Source organism: Orycteropus afer, unplaced genomic scaffold (assembly GCF_000298275.1).
Source record: "Orycteropus afer afer isolate SDZICR_OR568_19922 unplaced genomic scaffold, OryAfe1.0 scaffold00015, whole genome shotgun sequence".
NCBI classification, from domain to species: domain Eukaryota; kingdom Metazoa; phylum Chordata; class Mammalia; order Tubulidentata; family Orycteropodidae; genus Orycteropus; species Orycteropus afer.
Genome location: NW_006921602.1, coordinates 7578922 through 7605057, shown reverse-complemented (window position 1 = coordinate 7605057; position 26136 = coordinate 7578922). Strand labels below are relative to the sequence as shown.

General features: G+C 39.0%; 1 protein-coding gene across 1 annotated transcript in view; it reads left to right on the top strand.

Moving 5' to 3' along the window:
* MAP2K5 (mitogen-activated protein kinase kinase 5) overlaps positions 1-26136 on the top strand; it is a 358912-nt gene that overhangs the window by 236557 nt on the left and 96219 nt on the right. Inside the window, exon 17 of the mRNA XM_007957397.2 lies at positions 17344-17373. Within this exon, the coding sequence (XP_007955588.2) occupies positions 17344-17373 (30 nt within the window). The remainder of the gene's footprint in view (positions 1-17343; positions 17374-26136) is intronic.

Genomic DNA, 26136 nt, shown 5'->3' with positions numbered 1-26136 from the left:
TTTAAATTCAGACCGTTGAGACCTCTCAGCCTTATCCTACCCTGTTCCTTGGCCAAGACAGTCAAGATTACCTTGTAGGCAGGAGATGGGAAGAGACTTTCTCTGGAAAATTGTTCCAGAGGAGACATAAAGATCCAAACATTGGGAGTTCCCGTAAGGAAACAGCCCAGCTAAATGATCTTACAGGAAGGCCATCAGTGAACAAGCTTTACCCAAGAGCACAGAGCTTCCAGTAATTTCTTTAGTGCCTTACTCTTAACAAGACAGTTGAGGAATGCTTAAAAAAGAGAGACCTAAACTAACTGAAAAAAGCAAGTTGGAGGGCCTGGAGACTATGCAGTGGGGAGCTGAAGGAGTACAAATTCAAATGAACTACCATTAGTATGATGGTTAAGGCTATCTGTCAATTTAGGTGGGCCGTGATTCTCAGCATTTGGCAGATACTATGTAATGATCTGATGTGAGCAGCCAGTGAAAGGGGAATTAACTTCCTTGGAGGTATGGCCTGCACCCAATATATATGGATGTTCTGGCAAAGCTCTCTCTCTCTCAATCCTGCATCCATCTCGTCGTCCTCTGACCTCTGGTTCTTGGGACATGGGCCAGCAGCCTACCACCTGACCTGCAGATTTTGGAATCTCCCAGCTCCCACAGCCCCATGAGCAAGCAGCCTTCTGCCTGACCTACCGGTTTTAGATTTTTAGCCCCTGCAACCACATGATTGAAGAGAAGCCTCCAGCCTGATGCCTGACCCCTGGAATTGGGACTTGTCAGTGTCCACAACTACATGAGCCATTTCCATGAAATAAATCTCTCTCCCTCCTCCCTCTCCTCTCCCCTCCCTCTTTCCCCCATCCCCTTTTCCCCCTTTCTTCCCCTCTGTACCCCCTCCCCTTCTCCCTCCTCTCTCCCCACTGTCCCCCTCTCTACTCCCCCTCCCCCTTCTTCCTCCCCTCCCCCTCTCTCCCCTCCCCCCTCCCTCTTCCTCTTGTGTGTGTGTGTGTGTGTGTGTAGGGTTCACTAGTTTTGCTCCTCTAGAGAACCCAACCTAAGACAACTAGTATCCTCAGAGGGATAAGAGAAAATATTGCATCCAGGAAACAAGAACAGACTGTTTTAACAAAGGAAATTTCAGAAAACAGCAACAACAAATCTTTTGGAAATTAAAAAGATAACGGCAGAAGTGAAAATCCCAATGGAAAGATCAGAGGATAAAATTGAGGAATTCTTTCAGGCAACAGAGCAAAAAACAGGCATCAAAGAGGAGGAAAATGAAAATTCAACAACCATGTCAGGAAGTCTGACATATGAAAAACAGAAATTCCAGAAAAAATAAAGAGAAGGAAATCATCCAAGAAAATATTTTGATTTTAATTTTATAACATAGGAGAAATATATATATATATATGGTTTCTGAGATTGTCCTCCTGTGACAATGCTTTTGCCCAGAGAAAATGAGTTTCTGTTGAGGAATAGTAAATTATTAGATCTCTGTAGACATACATGGTAGAATTGTTCTCAAGGAAAATTTAGCATTAAAGTTCAAATAGTTGGATGTATATGAGAAGCATGTCATTTCATTTGTGTGAAAGCATTCTCAAATTCAAGAGCTGTCATCCTAATTCTTGAACTGTTAAAGGGCTCAGACTTCAGATTCATAAGAGTTTTCACATGTTGGTATCATTACTTACATGCAGTGTGACCTTGGACAAGTCACTTCACCATTCTATTTGATCGTTTTTTATCTGCAAAATGGAGATAATATTAAAAAAAAAAAAAAATCACTGCCGTCGAGTTGTTTCCGACTCATAGTGACCCCTCCTTGGATTTCCGAAGCAATATCACTACAGAAGTAGATTGCCCAGTCTTCCTTCCCAGGAGTGGCTGGTGGGTTTGAACTGCCAGCCTTCTGGTTAGCAGTCAGATGCCTTAGGCACTATGCTATTAGTATTCATTTATTCTTCATGTATTTACTTAGTACTTGTTACGTGCCAAGCACTTTGCTAAGTTCTGGGGATCCATTGGCAAGTGAAATAAGCATGTTCCTTTTCCTCGTTGAGCCTACCACGTAATGGAGGAGGCAGAAGAAAAACATTAATGTCGTCGTTGTTATGTGCCGTCAAGTCGGCCCCGACTCATAGCGACCCCTCCTTGGGTTTCCGAGGCAGTATCACTAATAATAAATTTATTTTTTTTTTGAAAGCAGACTCTCTTCTGCTCTTTTCTAAACACTTTTATTTAACAATAACAATCCATAAGGGACCAGCATTTTCCATCAAGTCGATGCTGACTCATGGCAACCCCATGTGTTTCAGAATGACATTGTGATCCATGGGGTGTTCTGTGGCTGTTTTTTTGGAAGGAGATCACCAGCCTTTCTTCCAGTGAGTCTCTGGGTGAATTCAATCCTCTAACCTTTCAGTTAGCAGTTGAGTGCATTACCCATTTGTACACCTAGGGACTCCTCCCATAAGGTAGATACTATCATTGTTCCCCATTTGACAGATGAGGGAACTGAGGGCCAGAGAAACAGCTAATAAGTTTCAGAGCTGGGACTCAAGTCCATGCAGTATGGAACCTAGTATATTTTAATGACTGTACTAGGTCATAAGCAAAAATGCAAATAGGTAATTCCAAATTGCCACAAGTGCTACAAAAAGGACACAGTGGTAGAAACAAAGTTTCCTCCTCTGTGACTTAGAAATGATGATAATACCTACTATGTGGGGTTGGTATAAAAGTTTAGTGGATCACTTATGTAAAACATACAGGACTGTGAGTGCCTGGCTCATAGGAGATCCTCAGTAAGTGGCAGCCTTGTTTGTTATTACAATTGTCGTTTTCCTGACTGAAACACCCAGGCTACTTTTCCTGGGGGCACATGTTTTCTACTTTGAGAAATACGCTTCTCTTTGAAATATCCCCATATATGTAATAAATGCTTACTAAATGACAAGAATCACATAGACTTGGTTCCTGCCTCTGAGTTTTCAGAAAGACTTAGTCCCCCTACCACAACACACAAAACACCCAGAGACACAGCTGGCTCTGGAGGGTCTGCAGCTGCAGCTTTGTGTGCCTTTCTGGCCCTTGGTAATTGTGAATCTGGTCTGATGACTCTGGGTGCCCTAGGAGCAGCTGCTACCTGCTTCTCTAGACCATAAAAACTTGGCATGTGGTCTTCTTCACCTGTTAAGTAGTCATATTTCTGCCTTTTCTTTTTTATCATTGTTTTCATGAATTTCAGTGGAAGTTTGATCTTACTTTAGTATGTTCAGTCAGCTGCTCCAACTAATGAAGAGTCTTACTGTTGATCAGAATTTTCTGCTGAAAACTATCAGAAAGCAAAATGAATCCAAGCTGAAGGGTCCAAAGACAAAAGAAATTTGAGCAGAAGCTTGTGTAGGAAATTGGGGGAAGGGTGTGGTTCTGGAGGTCTCCTCATGGATCCTCCTTCCCTTCCATTGAAGAATGTTGAGGAAAAGAGCAGCTAACTGTTTCTGTCACTCATTTCCCCACTATAACTCTGCTTTCTCTAATTGTGTCTTAACTTGATTTTTTCCATTGTCCTGTTTTTGTCTAAAATGTTGTGTAACTTACTGCAAAAAGAAGCTTTTAAAATGACCTTTGGCAGATGATGGATTGACTAGTTGAGTCCTTTGCAAGGTTTGTGAAGGGATCCAGCTGTCTCAGATTACCATGCCTAAATGTGCATTTTCCAAGGTTGTCAGTGATGGAAGTGAATGTGAAACTGGCAGACAGAGTGAAGTGTTTCCCGCTGAATGAGGCATTGTTTTGCTTGCTTTATGCTTAGAGCTATGGTGAACAACCATGAGATTGATAAAACAAGATGGAACAGGTGCTAGCAGTCCCAGCTAAGCATTTTATTATTTTGATGGATTTCAGACTGATTTTAAAGCTTTTTCAGCAATACACTTCCATATTGTGTGTACACACAAACACACATATACACAATTTGGAGGGTTTTTTTTTCAAAATTAAATCAACAGAGTCTTGATATGAAGAATAAAGAAATAAATAGAAGACAAAACAGACATTTAACAGCCTATCTTCAGATGTTTGAAAAGGTTGTCCATGGAGAAGTAAGCTGGTGCTTTATGACTTCAGTGGGCTAAACCTTCTGAAGCTAAAATAAACTAATATATATTTTGGTGGTGTTGTTGTTGTTGTTATTGTTGCAACCCTATACGACAGAATAGAACTGTCCTATAGTTCTATAAAGAGTTTTCCATGCTGTAATCTTTATAAGAACAGATTGCCAGATCTTTTCTCCATAGAGCCACTGGGGGGTTTGAACCATCAACCTTCTGGTTAGCAGGAAAGCTCTTAACGATTGTGCCACCAGAGATAGGTAGGTACGTAGGTAGATTTAAAAAAAAAACAAAACCTCAGTGCCGTGGAGTTGATTCTGACTCATAGTGACCTACTTTGGCTTTCCAAGGCAGTAAATCTTTATGGAAGTAGATTGCCCCATCTTCTTTCCATGGTGCAGCTGGTGGGTTTGAACCGCCAACCTTCTGGTTAGCAGTCAAATGCCTTAGGATATGAGATAAACAGATATAGATATATAAATATATATATTTTTTAGAAAAAATATTTTGTAGAAGAGACAGGTATAAGGTTGAACAAAATTCAGTCATTCATTTAGTCACATAGCAAATATTTGTTAAGTGTCTACTATCTGGTGATCACTGTGCAAGTCACTGGGGCTGCTGTTATGAACAAAACTGACAAAATGCTGCAATCACGGAACCTGCATTTTATAGAAGAGTGCTGTACAGTACAACCCTGTTGGACAGATATATCAGCATGTTGTGATGGAAGTGAGTGAGTGGTATAGGATTACAGTTGAGTCAAGATCTAAAATATCAGAAGGATTCAATCTTCTAGTGACATGTAAGGTCTAAAATTTGAGTCTGATAATTTTGAGAACCATGGCTGCTAACTTTGAGCTATCCAGTGATAAAAATCATTGCTTCTGGAAGTCTATCAATAGTCATGGTCAGTAACCTGCCATTAGCTTTAGAAGTCCTCTTGAAGATTATACAGATTATATTATACATTTTGGTTCTTAACATTTTCTGTTGCATTTATTTAGGTAAAATTTACATAAATCATCTTGTATTTATGAACTAGAACTTTTTTTTTTAACTAGAAGAGACTTTAGAACTTTATAAACCAGACTTCTTTCCTCTTACCAGTGAGGAAGCTGGGGTCCAGAGAAAGGAAGAAATTTGTGTACAGTTGTAACACACATGCAGTACTGTGCAAAAAAGAACTGGAATCTAGAACTTCGGCTGTGAAGTCTAGTGCTCTCTCTTTCCTCTATTCCTACCTGTTGATATCCCTTTGCTCAATGTCATTTTAACAGGAAGGGTGACCACATAACAGTACTTTACCTGTACACTAACAAAATCACTTGATACTCATTATTTAACTTAAACTTCTCCCCACTGTGATAGAAAGTGACTGAAAAATAAGGGATTTAAGGCATCAAAGTTCCCATTTTGAAAATGAGGAAACTGAGATCCAGATAAAAGGACTTGTCCAGAAAGGTTAAGTGAGACTAGACCAGGCAGTAGCAGTCAAGTGTCCTGATTCATGGATTAAAGTCTGCTTCTTCCATTAAGCTATAGAAAAGAAGTAGATCAAGTAATTTCAAGAAAGAAGAGATGAATGGTAAATGTAAATGAGCAGGAAATTAGATAAAGGGAAAGACAGGCTTATTGTGACTCTCCTTGTCAGTCAAGACTGCTTTTCATAGGATGACAGCTTCTCTATCCCTATGTAGCTGGATTAGTTTTACCGTATTTAAAAAAAAAAAAGTATAATTTTCTTTGGTTTTCAGAAACCAAGGTCTAGTTTATCTTTTAAAGAAATGCAAAATTTAATCTCTAATATGTCTACTATAATGGGAAGTGGATAGATGAGAATCTCATCTATTTAGTAAATATTTATCTAGTGCTACCCTATGTTGGCAGGAAGAATACAAACGTTGCCCTCAGGAGCTCTTTGACAAGTAGGGAGGAAAATAAAAGTGCAATGGAAGCACATAGTATTGGACAGCTAAAATCAATGTCAAGGAAAGCATTTCAGGTATCTTTTACTGCATAAAGTTCTTGTGTATCATTGAGTTGATTCTGACTCATAGCAACCCTATATGACAGAGTAGAAATGCCCCATAAGATTTCTTAGGCTGTAAACTTTACAGGAGCGGACCACCAGGTCTTTTCTCCTGTGGAGCCCTGGTGGGTTCAAACTGCTGGCCAGCCTTTCGGTTAGCCAAGCACTTAAGTATTGCTCCACCAGGTTTCTTTACTGCATAAAAACTACCTGAAAATGGTGGCTTAAAACAACAAGCATTTATTTGTTCATGATTGTGTGGGGTCAGGAATCTGAGCAGAGCTCAGTGATTCCACATAGTGTCGACAGGAGTCTGTCATGAAGTTGCAATCAGATGGCAGTTAAGAATGGAAGATCCAAGATGACTTCATCTGCATGTATGATGCCTTGGTGGTGATGGCTAGGAGACTGGGACCTCTCTCTCTCTCTCTCTCTCTCTCTCTCTCCATGTTGCTAGCTTGGTGACTGGTATGGTAATAAGCAGCAAAGGCAAAAATTGCAACTCTCTTAAGGCCTCCAAAAAGGACATGGAGGCGGCATCCTCTGACCTCCAACCTCACAAGGAGACAGAATTACTATCTGCAACATCAGCCCAAAGCTTATTCCTATGAAGCCAGACATGCTGCCACCCTCCAACCTTTTTACCAGTTCTCACACCAACTGTCCCTCACATGGCAATCTCTACTTCTCTGCTGGGCTTGATAATTCATTGCAGTGGCCACACAGAGCTCACAAACAATACTCACGATTATGGGGCTTATTAGGGAAGTAACAGTAATTTAAGTTCAGGAATGCACTCAGGATTCTTCGATCATGACATTCTTCCCCTAGGCCATGCCCAAAGGCACACGTCTTTGGCCCTTGGCCTTTCAGCCAGGCCTCTGCCTTGTTTGGGCAAGTGTTACAAAGCTCTTTTAACTCTGCTGATAGGTATACCTAGGTTCACCTCTCTCCACCAGCAAACCTTCCCAAAGGGACTCGGCTCCAAGCTCTCTATGCTAGTCTCTTGGTTCTTCTGCCGTGGACTCTCTTCCGGTCTTGCCCATCTCTTTTCTCTTGATGACAGTGAGATATCCCCCATTCTGCCTCTAGGAGAGCTCACTTTAAGCCTAGCAGAATGACGAAACTGACCAATCCCGACATTAGAGTTCCATACACCTTATTTCCATGATTCCTCATGAGGTGCTGTGTATCTTATTTACTGACAAACTATCCAGTCCCCTTGGTGGGCCACAAACATCTTACATTTGCATAGTTCCACCCAGTAATCTACTGGGAGTCACAAAGACTATGGCTATAGGAGCCATACCAAGCAATTGGCTCACCACAAGGCCCAACTTCAGAAGTTACACAGGATCATTCCTGTCACATTCTGCTGATCACAATAGGCTCTTGGTGTGGAAGTAACAAAGTCTCATTTCAAAAGATGGGAGATTTTGGTGAGATAATTTCTGGAAACACAACACACCCCAGACAGCTTTCTGGAAGTGATGGCATCCAAGCTAACTTTTGATGGATGGACTTGTTATGGAGGGCAGTGCTCCATCAGGAACAACAGCACATATGGAGGTCAGAAGTATGTGAATAGACAGCACTGGATGTTTTCAGCAAAAGGCAGGACAGGAAATTGTTCTCACCTGATTATGACTCCCTTGACTTTGAAATGTCTAGAAATAGAACTGTAGATCAACTGTAGGTTGAGCTACATGACTGCAGAGAGGGGTTTAGAAAAGGAGACCTCCAGGGCTAGGTCTCTAGAGACTATTATTATGATTAAAGCTGCCCAATGTCAGCATAAGACAAAAATGTTAAAAAGATATTATTTCTTGATCCTTATTATGAGGATTCACGTAACTATTGGATTAAGCACATGAGATAGACTTTGGCATTTCGGGGCAGTTAACTGTAATCTTTTTGCTTCTTGTAACCATCTAGCGTTTAACAAAAAATGTCATGTTGTGTGGTGTTGAGTCAATTCCAACGCATAGTGCCACAAAATAATGGAGTAAAACTACCTTATAGCATTTCCCAAGCTGTAGTCTTTATGGGAGCAGATCACCAGATCTTTTCTCCGATGGAGTGACTGGTGGGTTTGAACCACTGACCTTCCAGTTAGCAGACAAGCACTTTAACCATTGCACCATGAGGCCCCCTTAAATTTTTTTTGTTTAAATCCATATAAATTAATTACAGTACTTAAATGTGAAGGTGAAGGTGATAGCTTCTCCAAGAGGGCCTTGTCAATTAAGATTGTCAACCCCTAACACTGAAGAGTGTGTATACTATGTTTATTAAAGTATTGTAGCATAGAAACAACCAAGCCATGCACCACCAGGTTGGCCAGGCTCTTAGAACCGTCGCTACCAGGGGACTTATCATAGTCAACAAATGCTTATTGCCAACCTACTGCACAATACTATTTTGGTGTCATGGAGAACATATAAAAGTTTATGATCTAGAGCTTGCTCTTAAACAAGTTAAAATTTATCAGGTGTTAGAGACACAAGAAAATGTAAAACATGAGCAGGATGTGCATCCAGTGAATGGAATGGACACAAAGAGGTATGAGTTGTGACCACAAAATTGTGGATAGTCTTCTGAGACTAACTACTAACAGGGGAAGTAGGGGATAAATGGAACAATTTGAGGTAAATGCTGAAGAATAAGTAAGTTTGGAGTTCCATCTTCTCATCTGTTGCAATATCTCAGACTCCAGGCAAGAAAACTACCCTTAGCATTTTGAGCTGTGCAAAAGTATTTGAAAAAAAATCATTTTTCCATTAGAAAAATAAAATATTTGCTTTTATCCATCATGACTAAACTTTTTCTCTAATTCAGAGTCTCTTACTGAAGTTCCTCTCAATGCAAAGAGTACCAGCAAAAGATACTTTTGCGGTTATTTTAAAGTGACTTTTAAAGATTTACTTAAATACCCAGATATTGTAATTAGCATTGCTCTAAATAGAGCTACATAGGAGCTCTGGTAGCATAGTGCCTAAGGTACTTGACTGCTAACCAGAAGGCTGGTGTTTCAAACCCACCAGCCACTCCTCGGAAGGAAGATGGGGCAATGTACTTCCATAGTGACACTGCCTAGGAAACCCAAGGAGGGGTCGCTATGGGTAGGGTTCGACTCAATGGCACATAACAACAACAACAACAAATAGAGCTACTGATGGTAATCAACATGGAATTATTAGAGTGTCCCCAAAGCTACAAAATTGTGTCCCTTTGAATGACTGGGGTTTTTTTCTTTTTCTAGCAATTAGCAGCTTCATATTTACTATGGCCTAGTTGAAATTACAGATTACATTTCAACCACATTATTCAACCAAAATATTATTTAGTCAAGAGTTTTTGGCCTAATGTAGTGTAGAAAGACAAACCGATACACACACATACCCACATACGTACACATACATAAACACAAACATATTTATATATATACACACACACATATATACACATGCACACACTTTTTTTAAGGAAAGAAGACAGTGATGCAAGTGAAACAGCATTATTAGAGAGGAAGAAGAATTATATGTTCTGGGACAGCAGGGTTCGGAAGACCAAGCAAAGTTTAAAGATTCAAAACAATAACATTTAGCATGAAGTCCACTTTTTATCATCCTTACCCAGCCATCAGAATGAAGAAAGACAGTGTCCAACTAAAGCAGTAGTTTGGTAGCAGGAGAATTAGAAGTAAAGGTACAAGTGCCTGAGGGGTGGGTCATGAATTAATAATTGCTATGTGGCGGATGAGCCCCGTCAGAAGAGCTGAAAATGAGGAAGTTGCCTTGCAGAACGCTATCAATCACTCAGTGACCATAACTTCCAGTAATTAGTGTATTTTATGGGCCTTTGCTTCAGTGGCTCGAAAGCACATATGCTCCAGTCACAGCTAAACTTTGCCGGAGTAATATTCCAGGATGATTTATCCTCCTGCTGCACTGGGATATAACCCTATATTAGGTGAAGATTGTGAACTAAGCTGCAATAAAGTGTAAGTTTAGGTACAGTTTGCCCAGGTTGAGACCTCCATGTATCATGCTTTTCAGCATTTATGGTTAGGCTACAGCAGGCAATCATTTTTAACAGTGAAACAAATAAAGCAATTAAAGGAACAGCATTAGGATATTATACTTGTGAATTACTGTTGCCCTCTCCTCATTTAAGTGTCCATTGTAATAAGCCCATTTCTAATTAAAAAAAAAAAAAAAGAAAGAAAGAAAGAAAAACACCTCTATTAAAAGCATTTATTTGTAATGCTGTCTTTTTCCCATTATTATTAGTAATCTGTAGGAGAGAACGTAGGACCTTCTGAGTGATAGAGAAGGGTTTTGTTTGATTTATTTCTTTGTGCTCCTGGGTTTGGGCCCCATAAGTTAAAATACATTTATTTAATACCAGTGGGCTCTGGTGAGGATGAGTAGTTCTTTTTTAAGTGTTGGCACATGTTAAAGAGCATTCCTGATGGGAACATCACACTTAAAGCCCTTTCTACATAAAGAGAGCATGTTATCTGCAAGTTCTCAGGAGTGCTTGGCACTTTGTGTGGAGGCATAATGAGTTATTTGCCTTAGTTCACCCACTGCACTACAAGTCCCTAGAGCCTTTGCAGACAGAGTCCTTTGCCATTGCCAAAACATCTGAAGAGCCCAGAGTTCCTAGTAATATAACAAGCTTTGCCACCAACTTACAGTGTGACCTTGGGCAAATTAATTAAGCTTCTGCTCCCTCCATTGGGCCATAATTCTGTTTGTATTAAAGAAACCCTTAGAGTTTGTATAAAAGTGTTATCTGAAAATAACTATAAATTGAATAGGGAAAAACATGTGTGGTTCCCCTGTAATTCCTTTTAGAGTGAATACTTTTAATGATGGTGTCCTTGAATTTCCTTAAGTACGCACCAGTGATAGACAAATTTCACCAAGCACAGATGGAAAGGTGTATACAGTTTGGTGCTTTCATTACATTTATTATCCCATCTTTAACTTGCAGTGCATTATAATACCATACAAGTTAAACAATAATAGTAAAACAAACTAATTGTCTTTAATTAAAGTGAATTAGGTTTTGATTTTAATATATTTGATGTAGTGAGAACTGATAACGTGGAGGGTCCCAAAGGTTATTAGGGCAGATTTCTGTTGGGCCTGATGGTGTTGGTAATAACCCTCTTCCTCATAGTTCTAGACATGAACAAATATGTCACTTCATCAGTCTCTGTTACTCGTACTTATGCCCCTCCGCAGGGGTTGCAGATTCCACAAGTTATCAGCTAATGGCGTTATACATTAAAAATTGAAGCTTTCCTCACTCCAAGGCCTTTCAAGGCTTTGTTCTTAAGCCCTAGACACTTTGGAGTGCAGCTGCAAACTATAGGCAGAAGATTAAATTAATTTGTAACTCTTTTTTTTTTTTTTTTGGTCCTGCATTACTAAATCCTCCACATTTAATTGAAGCCTTACTTCAAGACGCTTTGTGTTTCTGTGTTCTTTGTTGTTGGTTTAACCTCCAAAGCACTTTAACGCTTTGTTCTTAAGCCCTAGACACTTTGGAGTGCAGCTGCAAACTATAGGCAGAAGATTAAATTAATTTGTAACTCTTTTTTTTTTTTTTTTTTGGTCCTGCATTACTAAATCCTCCACATTTAATTGAAGCCTTACTTCAAGACGCTTTGTGTTTCTGTGTTCTTTGTTGTTGGTTTAACCTCCAAAGCACTTTAACACTGGTAAATTGCTGTTATATCCTTTGGATTTTTTTTTTAAACCATTCAGTAAGAGGACAGTGAAATTGATACATGGGAAGAAAAGTAAAATCTTAGGGTAGATTTTGAGGTATTTAATATTTATTATGATTCTTCCCCAGCATGGTTTCAGATGATTTAAACTCTCTCTCTAGGACTGTGTAAATTGGTCTAGGGATGAAACCTCACCTAGGGAATTTCATGTAATCCAGTAGTTAAGTCTGATTTTTTAAAGTTTCCTTGTATCTGAATGTTCCAAAGTAGCTGCTGCATTTCTATAAAATGAAGGCTTAACTGCAGTGCACAATCTAAATGCAAAATCCTTAGATGGAAATTTAATTGTGTAAAATGTTCACGAAGTAATTAAGAACAAATTTTAGAACATTTTAGACTATAAAGTCTTCCTTCAGCTAGATCACTGGCTATATTGGAAATGCTTATTTTCAATTTGCAGTTATGCTGAGAAACATAGAATGTATCTAAATTAAGAATAAAAAAGAATCCAGTGTTCATCAGTATAACTGTAAATTAAAAACCACTCCCACAACATGGTTGATACTGAGAGCAAGAGACTTGATCACCAAAAACATGTCCTGAATTTGTGTTCTGCACTTACTTTCTGGCTGCAATTTATGTTTTCTCTTTATCATTTATGATTTCAGAGCAATAATAATTTATATTATCAATAGTAGCTGCTTTTGTTGCTTTGTGTATCGATAGCTTTTATTCTAATGTTCTGTTAAAATACAAAGGTTTTCTATCATGCAATTGTAATGTATTTGGTGATTGTTATAATTACATATATACATACACAGCTATATATATCTATAGAGAGAGAAATATGTAAATAGATATGTATACAGACACATTTACTGTTTAAATTATTAAATCCAACATACTCAAATGCTGCTAGCTCATGAGCATTTCATAGATTATGGTTGGACAAATCAAAGATGACACTAAAGAACAGGCCTAATTTTACAGTGAAATATTAGTGATTTACTGTTATTTAAATGTATTCCCAACTGGTAAATGTTTTCACAACATTCTCTTTCTGCTTTTTTACATGGAAAATCACCCACAATGAACAAAGTACTCAGCAGTTTGCTGAACGTTAGGTATTTGTAATTAGAATGCACTTTCTTATTTAACACTAAATAGAATCCTCTCCCTCCTCCATCTCTACCTCCCACCCCCCAAAAAAATAAATAAAGCTTTTCTATACAATGTGAGCCGATCCCCTCCTGGGAATGAAAAGGATGTGAGAGTCATTTGATGAATTGTTGGAGCTTATTTGTGTCCACAATTTTCAATATAGTTTTTTTTTTTTTTTTTTTTCAAACTGGACTTAAGCTGCCTATATTTAAATGCTGCTTTTGTAAAGATGATAAAGAGAGCAAAGATTTCTATTGGCTTAGCCCTAATCTGTTTGCTTTGTTGCGATTCTTTTCTCTTTCTCCCTCTCTTTAACTGTTAACCTATTTATAAATCTAAATCTACGTACAAAGGTCATTGGTTGGCTGAACTTAAACCATTTTACTCAGTAAATTTAATTAAGAAAATACAGTGCAACTCATAAGCAAATGAGTTTTTTCCTAGTTTTAAACCAAACCACCCTCTTGAGTGCTGATTGCCTTGCCCGACCCCTGGTGATACAGAAACAGGCAAAATTAAAAAGGACATTAAAGCTTCATTAAATCTGAAACACATTTAGTACAGTGACATATCTGCAGGCCATTTCAGAGAAGATTACATACTCTCTTTTGTAAGTTTCCTAATTTATAATACCTTGACAATAAAAACTGAGGAAATGCAAGTAGATTAATAGACCAGTAGGAGTAAAAGATACAGAATGGCCCCGGGTTCATCTGTCTCTGAAATACTCACTCATAGCATATGTGCTCCCTCTTCCCCATAAGGGTACTGTGTTTATTTTGACTTTTGACAGCCTCATGAGGAATTTGTACTTCATGCAGCCATGTCTGCTAAGAGCTCTTTTCCTTTTTACCATCCCTTAATAGAACTTGATAAAGGGGTTCTAGGACCTGGCTATATCTTTCCTTCTACTTTGCCACAAGACAGTATAGGAAGCAAACACCACAGCTGCATTAGACCCAGAAAGATAGGAATATACATTAAGGGCCGCTCCCTCTCCCAAGTCCTTAAAGTGATTGCTTTGGGTGCCAGTTTAATAGTGCCACTGCCTGTTTTCACTGGTGTAGGATTAGAACCCCTGGCCCACTACTGGAGCAGCCCAATGATGATACTTTGTGAGAGAGGAGATGATTGTCATGGTGCTGTGGCAGTGGTGCCTACAAGTCAAAGGCAAGGAACTGTTCTCTGTCTTCTAACTCCAAAGAGGTCAGAGGTGTAAGATGTCTGAGAAGCAGTATTCCCAGGAGCATAGTTGACAGATAGGGCTGGGGTTCCACAGGACCCCAGGAAAGTGCACAGAAAACAAAGTCAGTCCCAGAATGATGAGTTCACAAGTTCCAGCATGCCACCTGTCCCCAAGCAGACTGGTACAGAGAAGCCCCTAGCCAAGCAGCCTGTACTGAATTTTCTCTCTTCCCTTACATGGCAGTATCTTAACAGAGTAAATGAATGGCACTGGCCATCCTTATTTACCTGGTGTCAGCTGTGCCAGAGTGCACCAAGTAGATGAATGTGCATTCCCAGTTCATCTGAGGCCTGGCTTCTCTGTAGAAGAAGGATGATAACTTGACAATCAGACACTTTGTGTTGAAGTAGGAAGAATTCACACACACACACACACACACACACACACACATCTCAAGCCTTCAATTCATTATTGTTTAATTCTTTAAACTTCAAAAACCAATGGCGAGTGGTAGAACCCACCACGCAGTTTAGATCTTAATTGTATGTGTGGTGGGCAAATAAACCCTGGGACGGAATTCTTCAGTAGCTCCTAATGCCATGTTCAGCATGCATCCAAGTGAACGGCACCACACCTGGAGAACAGCTTCAGAGAATAAACTGTTAGTCTTTTTAGGTAAGAAACCATCCTCCTAATGACTTTCTAACTCCAAATGGAAGTATTTGCAACACTCCTAATCCACAGATCAATGTGATGCTAGGCTTTTGGTGAGCTGTCACTACTGCCTGTAGGTCAGCACAGACTGGTGCAGACCCATAGTCCACCAATTACCACCTGATAGACCACAGTGATCCTCCTGAATCAATCCATGTGCGTACTCACGTTGGTCAGAAGCACAATGTATTTACGATATGTACACCAAAACTACTTATATTGGGAGGGGTAGGGCACCCGCCAGCCACTCCTCAGAAGGAAGATGGGGCAATCTACTTCTGTAGTGATACTGCCTTGGAAACCTAAGGAGGGGTCACTATGAGTTGGGTCCGACTCGACGGCACATAACAACAACAACAGGACAGAGGGAGTAGATGGGAGAGTTGACACCTCCCTTTTCCTAATTAATAACAGGTCACAGACAGCAAACATAATCTCACAAAACTGTGAAAGAAAGTTTGGTTAACATCTTCACTCTCTTTCCTTCACCCCACCTGGAGATGTTTTGGAGGGATTAACAATATCCACCAAATGGAACAATGATAATATAACTTATATCTTGAAAATCAATGAAGTCTGAGTACAAGGTAATGAATAAGTAGAAGATAATGAAAGTTATTAGGTGTAACAGCACACACACACATGTCCAAATGAGTGTTGGGGCTCTTAGAGTTCAAGATCATACGAAATTACTGTTCTCAAACTGGTTTTGGAACTTTCCAAATTAACCTCAAATCTTTACCTTTTGATTGTGGCTTTGGGTTTTGGCAATACTATAGTCCATTCGAACTTGTTGTTGTTGTTGTTGTTGTTGTTATGTGCCATCAAGTCAGATCTGACTCATAGCAACCCCTCCTTGGGTTTCCGAGGCAGTATCACTATGGAAGTAGATTGCCCAACCTTCCTTCCGAGGAGTGGTTGAACCGCCAGCCTTCTGGTTAGCAGTCAAGTGCCTTAGGTACTATGCCACCAGAGCTCCTCCATTCTAACTTAGTCTATAAAAAATTTACATGATCAACAAACTGAGGGGTATGGTTTTAAGTCCAAAAATAAGATGGAGTTCTAATAAGGTCATTCTTCTGTTACTTGGAATTCTTCTACACACAATTACATAAGAGGAATTAAAAACTGTTTTGAGCCGTGTCAGTATCTTTGGAATAAATATACAGCTTCTCAGGATCTAGAAAGGTAATGTGATATGCTGAAAAGAGTACCGGATTAAATCACAAGTCTCGGGTTCAGTCCCTCTATGACACTACTGGTAAACTGTGTGGAAACTCCTTCAGTGGGACTCAGGTTCTAACCTGTAAAGTGGGTTGATGGTCTCTTATATCCATTCCAGTTTAGTTTCCTGATGTTGTGACTCCACTTTCAAAGTAGTTACAAGTATATACAAAGGGTGTCAGGACTGAGGATGGGCCACATTATGAAACTGCAGATTTTTGCCACTATTTTCTTTAAATACATTATGGTGTGTTGGTTAAGTTTGACCTTATTACTTTATGGTAGTATAGTGGCTAAGGCACTTGACTGCTAACCAGAAGGCTGGCGGTTCAAACCCACCAGCCACTCCTCGGAAGGAAGGTTGGGCAATCCTACTTCTGTAGTGATACTGCCTCAGAAACCCAAGGAGGGGTCGCTAGGAGTCAGGGCTGACTTGACGGCACATAACGACAACAACATCAAGTAATACAATGTTCCTGATTGAATTCTGGTTTTTCAAGTGAGAACCCAAAGACCAAAATTCAACAACTGGCCTACAAACACATAGCAGTGTTCAAATCAAACTAAACCAAAGTTCTAAAGACTCCCAATTTCAGACTTGACCGACAGTACTGACTTAACTGTCTTGAAATGGCCATTTTCCCACTAACAGTGGTAGCTCTTTTCTTCTAACAAATGGATGAAAATAGTGGCATATTTTTCAATTTATATTATGACCTATCCCAAAATCCTGAAACTTTCCATGGGCACTTGTAACAAAAAACTACAGTGCTACAGGCCAGAAACAATTAGATGTTCCCATTTTATAAGTGGAAAAACCAACAGTCTCCTTCTACAGTTTTATGTCTCTGTCTAGAAGAAACTATCTCACATGTGTAAATGTAAATGATGCCTCTTGAGCTGAGAATATTCCTAAGAGAAATCATGTAAGGATAATTTTTAGTTGTTAAAATTAGAGCATTTTATCAGGGTTGTAACATTGTCCATTGAAAATGTCCATTCTAAATACAGCTCTTAATGTAATTACAGCAATAATTTAGTTCGTGCATTTGAGGTTGTGAGCCATTTTATATTTGCTGGATACAGTTCTGAAATTTAGTACTTGTCTGTCTTAAGGAGATCTGCCCTGCATGCAAATCTATAACTAGACAAATATTATTTCCTTTCCCAGCTTGCTCTTGGGAGGTTTCCATATCCTCAGGTAAGATTGTTCATTACTGCCGTTTGCCACTGTGACATTCATTCCTATGTATGAAGGTGCAGGGAGCAATTGTGAACATTTGAGCCACATACAAATAAATCTGTCCTGTTAAATTGAAAAGTGGTATCTTAAAGGAGTCATTTAGAAGTCTCTATTGATTTTTGATTTTTTTAAACTCCAGATTTTTTTCCTCTTTGTTAAAGGTTGAAAGCGATCACTGTGCTCTTTGTGTGACATTGGGGACGTTTTCCCTTACCCTGGCCCAGCATCATGTGCTCCTGTTGAGGCTGGAGGAGAGATGCATCCTTTTCCTGATACAGTCTCTGAGCTTTGGATTCAATTAAAATTATTTAAATTAAAGGATTAGGATGGATATGAAGAAAAATCTAATCTGGGTCATTGTTTTTGCTAAGCACATAGGCCCCCAATTTTATGTAAGTGTGATTTTGAACATACTCTTTTTTAAAATTTTGCTCATTCCCATCCACATTTCTAAGAAAACAAACTTTCCGTTTTATTAGCATTGCTGACTATAATCTTTGTAATTTCTTTAAGATTTTTATTATGGAAGGATGCTAGCACTTAAAATATAAAGCTATTTTGTGACTTGAAAATGATTTCCTAGTGTGGGTGGGGAAATAAGTAAAATGTCTAGGGGATGAAAAATGAATGGTTTGACTGTTTTCCTCTGGTTGATGCTCACTGTTTTTCTGGCATCTTGGTCTATACAGGCCAAAGTGCCTGGAGGCATGTCTGATTTAAAGGTGGTGTTGGTCTCTGCTCTTTAAGCATCTATTAACTTGCTATTATTATGCAAATAACTGTTATATTACACATACTAATTTATGCATGGTTAGATTATGCAGATGCATCACAAACATGGTTATTGAATAATAGAATGGGGCTCATTCTCTCTACCATCTTTATAAGCTGTTTTAAACAAATTCTCTTGGCACCCATGTGAACATTTAAAGACCCTTCATTCACTGAAATGTATCTTTTATGTGCTTTTTTTTTTTTTTTTTTTACAATTAAAGCTGTCAAATAAATGGAAGAGAAATTGTCCAACTTATTAGGTTCAAGAGTATTAGTCTCACTTTTCAAATTTGTAGGCTTCTTTGTTGTAATAGCTTGTAATAGCTTGACAGGCTCACTAGCATTTAGTGAGGTTTTAGTGTATACAGCCTTGCTGCTTAACTCTAGGTAGCCCATCAAATTAAAATCACATTTTCAGGATTTACAGCTCATTAGAATATTTATTTTAGTAAGCCTCTTATTCTGTCAGTAATTTTTAAACAATTCACTGTTTGGGCAATTTATGCAAACGCCTCAAATTTTGAAAATGAGCAGACTATATCTCCCAAACAATATACAGTCTATCTCTCAAACAAATCTTAGTCAAAAACTTGTAAGCTAATAAAGAATGCTAGAGTTTGAGGATGTAGCTGTATTCTTGAGATTGCTAATCTTTAGAGTAATTAGCCAGTGAGATTTGAGTGATGAGTCTAAGAAAGTGATTGCTGTTATATTTGACAAATGAAAACATTTGAAGGTTGCCAAATTTGGGGAAAAAAAATAATACCTTTGCAATGTCATTTTCATGAATGTCTAAGTATACATTTACTTGATCATTCAGGTGGAAATTGGAGAATTCTAATGTGCTGAACTCCCTAGTTAGCACTAACCTTTATGTCAGAGGTGGGGATGTTGGGGGGAGGCTGTTTTCCTTGCACCCTCAAAGAATGTTGTCACCAAATTGGGATTTTTATTTCAAATAGTAGAAGTAGTAGCTTTGATGTCATCAGGCGTATTTCCCAGATCTTTCAACAAAAGTTTGTGTGCTTCATTGCTAGATCCAGTAATGATTTTGGTGGGCTTGGCATTTATTTTACAGGCATTATCCTAGACTCTGTTGATACAGTGGTTAAAGTATTCAGCTGGTAACCAAAAGGCTGGCGGTTTAGACCCAGCAGCCACTCTGTGGGAGAAAGATGAGGCAATCTGCTTCCATAAAGATTTACAGCCTTGCAAACCCTGTGGGACAGTCTACTCTGTCCTATAGGGTCACTATGAGTCGGAATAAATTCGATGGCAGTGGGTTTGGTTTTTGGTTTTTTGGGTACTATAGAGTGAGGCATGGGAAAGGATACTTTATACATTCCTTTCCTGCCCTTTCCCTCTCTCCTCAGAAAAAAGCACATAGAGAAGAATGTATATTTTTATCCTGAACTTTAGACTGAATTATGAAATACCTTCTCACTGGTCCATATCATCTCATTTGAACACCCTGACATATTGTGAAGTAAGCTTCCCCTCGTAAATGGGCAGACAGAGTGACTGATTAGCTCATGTTGAACTGTGGCTGGTTTGGTTCCATTGAAATCCCGAGTGGAGTAGGCAGGAGTGAATCATAGACTCTCAGGGTTGGAAGGAATCTCAGGTATCATTGAATCAAACCTACCTATGATATCCCTGAAAAATGAACATCCACACTCTACTTAAACACCGCCAGTGACAAGAAACTCATTAGTGCCCAAAGCAACCAGAGCATTAGAGTAATGTTCTGTTCTATTCACTGAGCTGGGTACTGCCCCATCCTAATTACCAGCTAGTACTAGTCTTGTCCTTGAGTACATGGAAACTGTTCATATATCCTTCAGATCACATACTTTTGAATCCCTCCAGTAGCAGGGCTGAGGACAGTGCCAGCACATTGTTGGCTCTGAACTCAAAGTCAGAATGAGGGGACCAGGTCTGAGGTCTCTTCATTAGTGGCAAGTTGAGAAGAAGCACGACCCATTGAAAAGAACCCTGGACCAAGAGCCTAAAGATTGGAATTTGAACCCCACTGTCCCACAAACTCTCTGGTCACCTCAAGCCTTAATTCTTGCTTCTTAACCCTTTAGTGGGAGCTCTGGTGATGTAGTGCCTAAGTCATTTGACTGCTAATCAGAGGGCTGGCAGTTCAAATCTATCAGCCACTCCTCAGAAGGAAGATCAGGCAATCTACTTCCATAGTGATACCGCCTCGAAAACCCAAGGAGGGGTTACTATGAGTCAGATCTGACTCAACGGCAGTGAGAGAGAGAGAGAATACCCTTTTGTGACCCATGAGACATATACTCACTGCCGTCGAGTCAGATCCAACTGATAGTGACCCTGCCTTTTTTCAGCCTCTTAAGTTTCTTGGGAAGCTCCTATCCCACTTGTAGTGCATGCTCCCACCTGGCAGTAACCTGTATAATTGCATGAATATGGAGAAACAGGCCTCATCCCACCAATCCTATCATGAGAGTCCACTTGGGACATATGTGTCCCACATACTGTATCAAAATCCATATTAGCTAAAAATTTTTTTTTCTTCATTTCAGTGTGCCTTCCATTGCTGAAACATAATGGTATCATCAAAATATTCAAAGCAAAAAATAATTCAGTAATGAAAGGATTAACTTCTCAAGCTCTCAATTTCCTCATTTCTGAAATGAGGATCCTGATGCCTACCATCTCTCTATCTGATTAGATGAGGTATGCAGATCAAATGAGATTATGGATATGAAACTACTTGGATAAGTACAAAGAGCCACTCCACTGACCCTGATGTTGAACTGTAGCACAAATCAGAATTTCCAACTGACAGCCAAAGGGAGGGAGCCTTTTCAAAAGGTTGTGCTCACCAACCTGCCAGCTGCCAATGGAGCAGAGCAGAAAGTGAACAGAAAGAGCCGGGAGGAGAGTCCAGCTTCAATACTCATCCTTTCCCTAGCACAACATCAGTGCTGCTGACAGCATCGTTAGCAACACCTCTTCCTGCCGGTGACACAGTATGTATCGGGTGGAAGTGTAGAGTGGGGGTGTTGGGAAGATAATAGGGAGAGTCAGTGGCCCAGGACCAACATAAAGGTTAAAGGGCTAAGTTTTTTGTTGAGATAATCATTCCATATGAATTTCATTGTTTTACAGGTTGGGTTTTTCTTTGTTATGTGAAAGAACGATCCATTTTTGTTTCCTTTAAGGCTTTAAGGTTGCAAAGCCTCATTGGCATGCAGTTTAAGACTCTTTTAAAAATTAAAAAGGTTAGGAGCCACTATACACTATACATGTGCAGTCTTATTACCATGGCTTATATTATAATAAGAAGAACAGTGATGTCTTGGATTCATCTGGCACCTTTCCTACATAAAGCTCCAGAGTGCTTTCACTTCAGTTTTCTGACCCAGGCTTTCCGTCCCACCTGCACCAACTATGATATCCTGGCTCCAGGTGAGCAGACTGAGGCACAGAGAGGAGCAGCCCCTTGCCTCAGGGAGATGTGGGTTCAGTTAAGTCTAGGGCTTGCAGGCAACTACACCAAATGACTGTCCCGATGTATTCTTAATTTGATTGACTCTTTGTGTCAATAATGCTCACCTTCCCTCGCAGCCCCACCAGCCTTTTTCATTTGCCTTCTCTGCCCTGGGGAGGCCTCTTGTGTAGATGAGCAGTGCTGAGTGTCTGAAGCCCGTGCCATCGTAGATGATAAGACCATTTCCTAGAATCCTTCTGATTTTCTCACCATGTATGTAGCAGAGTGACACACGAGGATCCTGAGGAGCCCAAGCTCTCCCTGACCCCGACGCCATTAAATTCTTGGTGATTGTAAAGCATCTTCTGAAATGGGACAAGAAAAGTTGTCTTTTTAAACATCTTGCAGATAGTGTCTCCATTTCTTGAACAATTTAGCTTTAATAATAATCTGAGAAGATGTGCAGGACTGGACTCAGACTGGAGCTGTGTCTGATTAATCATGTATCCAAATTCAGTTGACTTAAAAAGCATGATGGTGGGCAATGGCTTGTTTAATGATACCCTAATTTAGGCGAAATGAAAAGGATTGCCTGCTAAAAATTGCCGTCCTTCATTCAAACTTTACAGCAGTGCACTGCATTAGTATGATAGTAAATCCATTAAGGAGACTTCTCAGGGGATGTGCCAGCTCTGGTATTTGGAAATGTGGTAAGCGAGATGCCACAGGAAAGTGAAGATAATACAGACACAAATGTATTTAAAGTACTTTTGCATGTGTAAAAATGTTTTTCTTCTTTTGGCTACAATTCCTGATCTTGGTTAATAAATTACATCAAAATGACCTGAAGTTAAAAAAAGGGAAAAAAATCTGAGCAAATAGTGCCCCTAGTATTGTAAAGCTTTGAATGTTTTCACACCCCATTAATTTATTACTTCTCTTTCTTCATCTTTAAATTTCATTTTTTTTTTTTTTTTCAAAAATTCCGACTCCCCACTGCTGCAGTGATTTTCATCTTGTTGTTAATTTTCCCTGCTCCATATGGAGCTCCAGACATTTCACCTGGAGGCTGTACTAGATTTTGCTGTAGTGATCGTACTTCCGGAGGCCAAAACTGTCATTTAGGGTTCCTGGTGCATCTGTCTGTGCCAGGCTTTTCACTGGCATGGGAGAGTGTGAATAACAAATTGGATGCACCTGAGATTCGGATGATTAGTGTGTTTTGTGAATCTCCACGACTTGTAAGCAGATAGCTCTGGGGGGGAGGGCTAAACAGGAACTGTGGGTGAATCTGTACTCACACCTTACATTTGGGGCTTTGCAAGGGACGAGCAAACATCCCAGGCAGTCTGAGTGCAGAGAGAGTAACAAATATTTCATCCTGCCTTGTCATTGATTAGAAAAGAGCCTTTAATTTCATTTCACCCCATGTTGTGATTAATTTGCATTCTTTGTCAGAAGTTAATGGAGTTTTTTATGGTTCACTCTGAAATCCTTGAAGACATCAGACTTGATCTGATGTTTATACAACCGCCAGCGGAATTTTTTCATTTGATTGATGGCAAGCTTGATGTTATTCCAAACGGCTTTTTAAGCTGTTTTTAAGAATTATTTGAATAAAATGCAAGCAAGATATTGTTGTAATGATCAAGATTATCTGTTAAAAATCTGTTTCAAATAAAGAAGATGATAAGTAGTAAAAAGGATCAAAAAGATAAGAGAAATAATGAATAGTAATATTATTTGTTAAAAACACATGAGAATGGCATTCAAATAAATTATTGTGATAGATAAGATCACTTTTATTTAAAAACAAACAAACAAAAAAAAAATCATCTGGCCAAATAGAATAATTTAGGCTAAGGTAAAAAGAAAGTCTGCATCTTTGGGATTAAAAACCCTTACTGCCAATTACCTAATTCTCATTTATTCTGCCTGCTTTCACCACCAACGTACAAAATAGAGATCTACTATTCTTTACTCAAGAAGACAGGGCTGTCAGGCCTGTTAGCTAGACAAAATGATGACATATTACTTGTCTCAATAAAGAGGCATTCTTAAATCCCAATACAAGTCAAACATAAGTGGATAATAGAGGATTTTAAGTGAAAGACGTACATTCTTAATAGTATTACAGCTGACCTATTTCAAGAGATAAATGAAAATATCCTGTTGTTAAAAGCAAAATATCTTAGTTGTCCGTGATAAGAGAAATGTGTGTTCACCCCCTATACTATATATCAAAGTATAAGAGAAACTGTAGGTGGCGTTGGCTTCAGAACCCCTGCTACTAACCAAGGAAATATGTTTTGCAAATGCTTTTTGATTACTAATACCATTTGTTTGATTTGGGGGCTTTGCCTTGCTTCAGCAGATTCTTGTTTCTCTGATTGCTGCTAGTGAGACTTACTCATAGGTCAAAAAGCTACTTATCTGAGCACATTCATTTAAAACAGATTAATTTATTTGCTGTATCTGAAAGTTTGCTAAATAATTGGGTGGTTTTAATTGAAGTTACTGCTTTCTGATCCTTGTATTAACATGATCTAAGGTCCTTTTTATTATTTGTAATCCATATTATTGACTGAATTTGCCCTGTTTTCATTTGAATGTAAGCAGCTTGTCAAGGAGAAAATACTTTAACTTGCCATGAAAACCTGCTATTTTAATGTGGGTTTTGGGTTTTTTTGTTTGTTTTTTGCAATTGACAGAGGGTCTTTTAAACATTCATTTATTTTGTAGTAATAAATTGTGTTCTGGTTAGGACATTTATTTCCTAATAGAGTGGAAACTTACATTCTTAAAACTATTTAAAAACATTATACATTTTTTAAATGCTACTGTAGAAACACTAGGGTTTCTGTACTTAATTTAGTATTTTAAAAACCTATGACTGATATATTCTTACTAATTCTAATTGTGAACATTTAATATTGTTTTCTATTCAATGTTAAACATGGACTGTGGACATCGTTATCTTATTTAGTAACGTACTGATCATGCCTAGACCAAGCTAGAATTGCAAAATAACACCTGTAAAGTTTGCCCCCTTTAAAAAGAGTTATTTGGAATCTATTCTTTGTTGCATGAACTTTTTAAAGTTCAGAATATCAAGTATTATAAGTATATTATAAATGGTAAGTTTCCAATCATTTGTGTTAGGTCTGTATGTTGTTGTTGTTGTTATTTGCCATCGAGTCGGCCCCGACTCATAGCAACCCCTCCTTGGGTTTCTGAGGCAGTATCACTACGGAAGTAGGATTGCCCAACTTCCTTCCGAGGAGTGGCTGGTGGGTTTGAACCGCCAGCCTTCTGGTTAGCAGTCAAGTGCCTTAGGCACTATGCTACCAGAGCTCCCCTTAGGTCTGTATGTTGTTGTTGTTGTTATGTGCCGTCGAGTCGCCCCGACTCATAGTGACCCCTCCTTGGGTTTTCGAGGCAGTATCACTACGGAAGTAGGATTGCCCAACCTTCCTTCCGAGGAGTGGCTGGTGGGTTTCAACCGTCAGCCGTCTGGTTAGCAGGCAAGTGACTTAGCCACTATGCTACCAGAGCTCCTAGGTCTCTATAGAAGAAAAAAAATAACCAAAGGTAATTACTCCAAACTTTGTGTGCTCATCTTTAACTGGGAAGAGTCTAAAAGAATAGTCTACATGTTTTGTTTTAAAAAAAACTACATGTTTTAAAAGTCTACATATTTTAATGCATTGTTTATTTCTGTCCTCACTATTGAGGATATAGACATTTAAAATATACTGATATTCCAACCCATTAAATCAGATTTTATGTCCCATAAAATGCAGAGGTGAAATTTAGTGATACAAAGGTGTTTCTTGATATACATTTGCTTCCTCTTAGGAGTTTTTTAATTTCCCGTGTCAAAATCTTACCGTATCCTTCTCATCCTCATCAAGAGTTCCCATAATTTTATTTGCTTAGCCTATGCCAAAGACATGATGTGGCTTCCCTAGTATATCCTTAAAATAAAACAGAAATTAATGTCAAATGGAAGAGAAATCTTCCCTAAAGTACAAGTAGCTTAGAAATGTGAAATTTTCCATTAATGATAAATTACTTGTTAATACTTCAATTGAGGTATGTGTAGTTAGCCAGCTTAGTTAGGGATTCTCATCTTTTAAAAAAAAAAGAAAAAGAAAAAGGCACTAATCCTATGTTGGTTGACTTTATAGCACCTTCTAAACTATCATATGATACATATCTCAATTCAATTCAACATGTATTTGTCATTAAGCACCCATTCTGTGCCTGGCACTGAGCTAAGCACTGTTGTTGTTGTTATTATGTGCTGTCGAGTTGGACCTGACTCATAGTGACCCCTCCTTGGGTTTCCGAGGCAGTATCACTACAGAAGTAGATTGCCCCATCTTCCTTCCGAGGAGTGGCTGGCGGGTTTGAACCGCCAGCCTTCTGGTTAGCAATCAAGTGCCTTAGGCACTATGCTACCAGAGCTCCTGAGCTAA